The following is a 7829-nucleotide window of genomic DNA, read 5'->3' as shown; positions in this document are numbered from 1 at the left end:
GTTAGCAGTCAAGTGCTTTAGCCACTATGCTACCAGAGAGATGCAAATCAGAACAACAATGAGATACCATCTTGCCCAGCACTAACAGCAAAGTTCAACAAGATGGAAAATAACAAATGTTGATGAGGATGTGGAGAAATTGGGACTCTCCTACACTGCTGGTGGGACTGCAAAATGGTACAACCAGTGTGGAAAGCAGTATGGCGATTCCTTAAAAAGTTGGAAATAGAAATACCATTTGCTCCAGCCATTCCATTACTAAGTATATATCCTAAAGAAGTGAGAGCCATGACAAGAACAGACATAGGCATACCCATGTTCATCGCAGCATATTTACAGTAGCAAAAAGTTGGAAGCAATCTAGGTGTCTATCACCTGAGGAATGGATAACCAAACTGTGGTACATACACACAATGGAATACTATGCAACCCTAAAGAATAACGTAGAATCTGCTAATCACCACATAACATGGATGAACTTGGAGGACATTATGCTGAGTGAAATAAGTCAATCACAGAAGGACAAATATTGTATTAGTCCGTTATTGTAAAAGTCAAGGAACAGTTTATATATGGAAGGAAGTTTTCTTTCTTGGTTACCAGGGGTGGGAGGGTAGGGTAGGGAACACTGTTTGTTAGATAGATAGACATAAGTATTGATTTGGGTGAAGAGAAGGGCAGTGTACCAAATATGAGTGATCAACATGTAGCGTTGAGGAAGAGGAAGACAGAGAGAGGTACATGGGAGGTGCAGACAACAAAGATGAACCTTTTTGCACATACAGTACTGCGTTGTCAGTGAAGGCCAACTCGGGTATACGGGTGGATAGATGGGTGGACAGGCTGAACTATTAGGTATGTCTATGTAGCAGGGAGTGTACCCAAGACCATGTATAGGGTTGGCAGACAATGGTTCAGTAAGAACTCCCAGGGGTATAGTAGAGCTGACAAGGGACAAGGTTGTAGTCATTTCTTGGTCACACCAGCTACCCAGAGGGACCGAGTAGTTGAACCTGTGGGCTCAGGACCACAGTCACAGGGGACATCAAGCTCAACTGGCATAACGTACTACACAAAACATTTTCTGCCTCCTACTTTGGCCTGTAGTGACTGGTATCTTAAAAGCTTGCAAGCAGCCATCTAGATGCAGCGGTGGGTCTCTCCTCATCCAGAGCAAAGAAGAATGAAGAAAACCAAAGATTCATGGAAAGAATTAGTCCTAGTGACTGGTACACCATGTGATCCTCAGCCTATACGAGTATGAGACCAGAAGAACTAGATGGTGCCCAGCTACCACTGTCAGCCACTTGGAAGGGGATCTATGTAGGAGATCTGGATAGAGAGGGAGAACAGTGTGGAACAAAACTCAAAATCATTTGGGAAAAAAATAAAAAAAGGGAGACCAAGTTTGCTTGTCTGATAGAGCCCAGTGGAACCACTGAGACTATGGTCCATAGCTGCCCTTCAGGTCTGGAATTGAACCCACACCTGTGGCTTCCACCCAAATAAAAGACAGGCATAAGAGTTGAACATGTACCTCAGGTAGATACATCCCTTGGAGAGAACAATCATGGGAGAAAGAAGGGCTGTTTATGCACAGGGAACAGGGAGACAGTTCAGGGGGCAGGAGTGCATGGAATGATGGACACGGAAGAGGTAACTATCAGGAGGAAGTGGGAGAGGCAGTGTTGCATTGGGGTAAACTGTTGATGACATCAGACAACGTGTATGTGAACTGCTGTATGAAAAGTGAATTTGCTCTGTAAACTTCCACCCAAATCACAATTAAAAAAAAAAAAAAAAGATTTCTTTGACTTGTTAAAAAGCAAAGATGTCTCTGAAAACTAAGGTGCACCTGACCCAAGCCATTTTCAGTAGCCTCATTTGCATGTGAAAGCTGGACAAATAATAAGGAAGACCGAAGAAGTGATGCATTTGAATTGTGATGTTGATGAAGAATACTGAAAATACCATGGACTGCTAGAACAACGAACAAAATCTGTTTTGGAAAAAGTACACCTGGAATGCTCCTTAGAAGTGAGAATGGCCAAGTTTTGTCTTGCATACTTTTGTCATACTGTCAGAAAGGATGAGTCCCTGCAGAACTCTTGGTAGAGGGTCATTGAAAAAGGGGAATATCCTCCATGAGGTGGATTGACACAGTGGCTGTAACAGCAGGCTCAAGCATAGCAAAGATGGTGAGGATGGTGCATCACTGGGCAGTGTTTTGTTCTGTTGTACGTAGGGTCGATATGAGTGGGAGCCACCTCAGTGGCACCTAACAGCAACAACAGACACATCTTGCAGCCTGTCAGAGTTTGATTGGAGTTTTTGTTCTTTGCTGCTGGCCACAGAATCTAAGATTTGGATATGGGGAGATAGAGTAGCTTTTCATAAGTTTTATAAGATCTAGCACAACACCTATAGTATTTAAGTACTCTAAAAATGTATGCATGAATATGAGTAACTGCCTGTATTATTTTTTACTGTTGCTGTGCTTTGTAGGTAGACATTTATATCTGGATCTTTGTTACCTTCAATACATGGATAAATCATGTGCTTTGTTAGTTGGTGTTAAATACGAAAGATTACATAATAGATTTGTTTTTTTCTCTTTACTTACTATATTTACATATGGGCGACTAAGTTGAGAAATAGATATCTAGGCCATTGCTATGATTACCTAGTGCTGCTCTAACAGAAATACCACAAATGGGATGGCTTAAACAAACAGGAGTTTATCCTCTTACAGCTTTGGAGGCTAGAAGTCCGAGTGCACATTGCCAGCTCTAGGGGCTGGGTGAAAGCCCCTCAATCTTGGGCTGCTGGCTTCTTATATACTAGAAGGAGACCACATTTCTAAAGCAGCTACTTGGCTGCTCCAGTAGATTCCTCCATGGAGTTAATTGCCAGTCTTACTGTGGCAATTATTCAGCTGCCCAGCCATTCAACCAGGCCCAGCCAAGTTGACACACAACCTTAACTACTACAGTTCCACCCCTTGTCAACTTAGCACCTGTACAGATCTTCATTGGGTGGCATTTGTGCAGATCTCCTTCACTGGGTGGCTCGGGTCCTCTAGTTCCTCTGAGTGGCAGCCTCACTCCCTTGGTCTGGCAGGTCCCGTTCCTCTATCTCTTGGGCATGGCAGCCCTGCCCCCTCACTCTTGGGCAGTGGCTATGGCTCCATCCCATTGGCTCACATGAACGAGCAGCCGCACAATCCAGAACCAAGTTGGTGACACTCTGACTCTTTGAAACCTAGGAGGCTGTGGGGGTTCTACCCCCAAAGGCCATGGTCCTACCCTTGAGGCTGGGACAGCTCTGCTTCCAGTTTCCTTGGTCTCTCTGCTTCTGCCAATTAATGCCTGAGGGCAACCCACTTCACCCGGAATCTTCCTGCCCAAAGACACTTAGCTTTCTTGCTCCATGGGCTGGCCATCCTGGCATAGAGAAGCCATCTCATGCTGATCTCTACCAATTAACACCTGAAGGCAGCCCACTTTGCCAGGAAGCCACCTACCCAATAGCATCCAGCTTTCTCCTCCATGGGTTGGTAAGGCTTTCACTGTCTTATGCCATTCTCTTGACTCTGTTCCAGCCGTCTCATGCCGATCTCTTGGCTCTGCTCCTGCCATCTCATGCCACGTGCCAGGGTCACTCTGCCACAGTCTTGGGTCAAGGATGCACTCCACTCATGTTTCCACATTTTAGATATCTGTCAGAGCAGCACCCCACTCTCTCGATACCATACTCTGTTCTGGTTACCTAGTGCTGCTCTGACAGAAATGCCACAAAAGGGATGGCTTGAACAAACAGTTTATTCTCTTATAATTATGGAGGCTAGAAGTCCAAGTTTTCAAAGTGCCAGGCTTCAGGGGGTGGGAGAAAGCCCCTCAACCTTGAGTTTCAGCTCTGCCTCCTGCTCCTGGCCCACTGAAGCTGGAGGTTTTTCTTCATTCAGACAGCTGCTGACTGTTGAGGCTGACAAACCCAAGGTTGACAAGTACAAAGGCATAGTCCCAGTGTTACCAAATAACATGGGAGGCCACTAATTCACATCCAGAAGAAGTCCAAGATTGGTAGGGCATGGCAGGCTGCTGAATGAAGACTTGGCTACATGCAGCGTTCAAGCAGGCCAAAAAGCTGGAGACCTTCCTCAAAGCTGCCTCTTGCATACCGGAAGCAGCCCACATCCCTAAAGCAGCTACTCAGCTGCTCCGGTAGATTCCACCATGGAGTTAATTACCAGTCTACCATGGGGAATAACTACATCCAGCTGCCCAGCCATTCAACCAGGCCCAGCCAAGTTGATACACAACATTAACTACCACAGCCATATTTGGTATTAAATTTCTTTTTGGTGGGGTGGGGTGACGTGGTGTGGCATGGCTCAGAGAGCAGAGGTAGCCTGATAGAAGGAGCTGCATTTTTCTGGTTTTTGGTATCTTCTGAGATCAACTGATGCTGTTCCTTTGTTGTAACTCTTTAATTATCTTTGGCTTCTTTTTGGCCTTAGGTTTTTTAGTAACAAAATGAAGAGACTGGATTAAGTGATTGCTCAGGTGCCTTCCAGCTTTTAAAATAAAATATCATAATCTCATGGAAGCTTTACTCATTTCCATTTCTCTTGGGATATGTGGGCTTCAGCCTCTGCTTTAGAGATGGGAGCTACTCTGTCATTGAGCAGACATTCTATGTTTTGCTGCTTCTGTGTTAACCTTTAACTGAAACTTTATCAAGGTATAATAGTCATGTACGTGCTCCCCATAAAGTAGAATATTCAGATCTTACTGACTTGGTGGATGAAATATTTGCTTTAATGAGCAATTAGTAATGCTTTGTTTTCCCAAAGCTTTTGTTTCAGCTTTTTTGTTTTTTTTGTTTCTGTATTTTTCCCTTGTTTGGGTCTCAGGTCTTGATCGTGGGACTGAGTATAATTTCCGAGTGGCTGCTTTTACGATCAATGGTACAGGCCCAGCTACTGACTGGCTGTCTGCTGAAACTTTTGAAAGTGACTTAGACGGTAAGAACAACAATTGACTGAGTTGACACGTTCTGAGTACATAATGTATCAAATGAGTCAAATTAGAAAGCCACAGACTTTTGAGTTATGTGTCTTAAATCTGTGAGCTTTAGTGTATTAATCATCCTGTAATGCAGCTGGAATGTATTTCTTGCAGTGGCTTTTAGAGGACTGTTCCTTTAAACAGACCCAAAACAAATAAAAATTAGATAGTGCTCTGGGTCTGTTTTTCAGCTAGGCCATTAAGTGGATGGATGAACTAAAATTGAAAACTGAGGCACATAAATCATGTCTTTATTTCATTTGCAATTCTCTTTTTACCTAAGTCCTGGACACTGCTTTTTTTCTCACCTGTTTGTTAAATGAGTGGCTCCAAGTGGGTGTGTCTGTGTGGCACCTGTATCAGTGACAGGTGTTGGATTTGGGAGACAAAAGAACTGAGTTTAATTCTCAGTCTCAGTTTACTAATTTTTAAACTAAGGTAGTAATTTATGCCTTGAAATAATGTATGTGAAAGATACTGTGCAAATTGCCAGCTTTTTAAGCCTCTTAGTCTCTCACCATTTGAATCAATTTGTGGTTCTAAAGTTTCATAATTTCTGACTTATCATATTACTCAGGGGAATAAAAATTCATTACTATTGCTGTAATGTGATGCTTGTCCAGCTGTTGACAACAGGATTCTAATTACTCAGTATTTACGCCTTTCTCATTCTACCTGGCAGAGTTTGGAGCTGGGATGTGGGGCCAAGAAGTATAGGCAATTATTGAAAGGCAATTTATTTGCTTTTCTCCATTGAGCAGACATTCTTGAATCTCTCTGTCTTCTCTTTCCAAATTAATATTGCAATGTCTTTTATTTTCTAACCATGGTGTCAGAATCCATGATAGCAGTAAGGATGGTTAGATTTTGTTTTCTTCCTCGAATTCAATAAAACTATGGGCCATATTTCACTGTACATACAAGTTCTCTTTACACTCTTGGGCATAATGGAAAGAACTGAGGCCCAAACAATTTGGCAGGGGGCAAAGCACCATTCCCAAGGATGATGAACTACCCTAAAGGAAAAGGTGGGTCTCATCTTGCTTTTCTATTTTCCTTCCCAGAAACTCGGGTTCCTGAAGTGCCTAGTTCTCTTCACGTGCGCCCGCTTGTCACTAGTATTGTAGTAAGCTGGACTCCTCCAGAGAACCAGAACATTGTGGTCAGAGGTTATGCCATTGGTTATGGCATTGGCAGCCCTCATGCCCAGACCATCAAAGTGGACTATAAACAGCGCTATTATACTATAGAAAATCTGGGTAAGTATGCTAAATACGGGAAGTCATTGTGCATGTGATTTTTTTTTCCTTTTTAACTTTTTATTTTGTAATAATTTGATTTTTACAGAAAATTTGCAAAAATAGTATAAACCATTCTTATACATCCTTCACCCAGATTCCCAAAGGCTCACATTTTAACCACATTTATTTTACTATTCTCTGATATACACATGTTTTTCTGAACCATTTTGAAGTTACAGACATGATACCCTCCTACCCATTAATATTTTAATGCACACCTCCTAAAAATGGTGTATTTTTTTAATGTAACCACAGTACAATTATCAAAATCAGCACGTTAACACTGAACCCATATCTATGGACTTTATTCACATTTTCCAGTTGTCTTACCTAATGTCCTTTATAACTCTCCCCCCCAAAAAAATTGTTTTCTGGTCCAGGTTATTTAGTTATCATATCTTGTTAGTTTTCTTTGACATAGTACAGTTCCTCAGTCTTTCCTTGTCTCTCATGATGATCACATTTTTTGAAAAGTACAGACCTTTTACATTTTGTAGACCGTCCCTTGGTCTAATATTTCCTCATGATTACATTCAGGTTTGGAATTTTCAGAAAGAATAGCACAGAAGTATTGTTGGTGCATCATAACAGGAGCCAGTTGATATCTATTTAGCTTGTTGCTAGTGATGTTAACATTGATTACTTGCTTAAAATGATATCTGCCAAAATTTTCCACTATAGTTATTATTTTCTATTTTGTAATTAATGATTGCCTTGTGGGGAGATGCCTTGAGTCTTTGTAAACTTCCTATTTTTCATCAAACTTTGACCTGCTAGTTTTAGCATCTAAGTTGTTGTTGTATGTCATCGAGTTGATTCTGACTCAGAGCGAGCTTTTGGTCGTTGTTATTACTATGATATTTTCCAAATAGTGATTTTACAATTCCATTATTCCTTCTTCCTTTGTTAGCATTCTAAGATAAGGAAGAGCTTTCCTTCTCCCTCACAGGAAGAGGATGGCTAGTGAGAGCTTCTTTTTCTGGCCCCTGTGTCCATTTGACCTCTCTTGTCTATCTTTGAACACTTTTCTTTTTGACAAATTAAAATGTCCCAGGTTCATTTGATATTTTCCTAGCCTCAGTCCTGTAATCACCCTTTTCTCCAAGGAACTCTGGTTTCTTTTATGAAACATGATATTTAAAACCCAAGATACAAACAGTGTATGTGCTTATTGTTAGTGGGGTAGAAAATCCTAAGAAACCAACAAAAAAGCTACTAAAACTATAAATGAGCTTAGCAAGGTTGCAAGATACTGTTTTTGTTTGTTGCTGTCAAGTCAGTTCAAACTCATAGCCAATACCATGTGACAGAGTAGAACTGCCCTGTAAGGTTTTCTTGGCTGTACTTCGTGGAAGCAGATTGCCAAGTGTCTCTCCCACAGAGTGGCTAGGTGAGCTTAAACCACCAATCTTTCAATTAGCAGCCAAATGCTTAACCGTTTGCACCACCAGAGAGTTTA

General features: G+C 41.7%; 1 protein-coding gene across 1 annotated transcript in view; it reads left to right on the top strand.

The window, feature by feature from the left end:
* The window catches only part of NEO1 (neogenin 1), a gene marked incomplete at its 5' end in the record, with an annotated part of 232516 nt that overhangs the window by 182457 nt on the left and 42230 nt on the right, over positions 1-7829 (top strand). The window contains 2 exons of the mRNA XM_007949004.1: positions 4916-5026; positions 6134-6328. Of these exons, the coding sequence (XP_007947195.1) occupies positions 4916-5026; positions 6134-6328 (306 nt within the window). The remainder of the gene's footprint in view (positions 1-4915; positions 5027-6133; positions 6329-7829) is intronic.

The sequence above is a fragment of the Orycteropus afer genome, unplaced genomic scaffold (genome assembly GCF_000298275.1).
Source record: "Orycteropus afer afer isolate SDZICR_OR568_19922 unplaced genomic scaffold, OryAfe1.0 scaffold00233, whole genome shotgun sequence".
NCBI classification, from domain to species: Eukaryota; Metazoa; Chordata; class Mammalia; order Tubulidentata; family Orycteropodidae; genus Orycteropus; species Orycteropus afer.
This window is presented reverse-complemented; position numbering and strand designations above follow the sequence as displayed.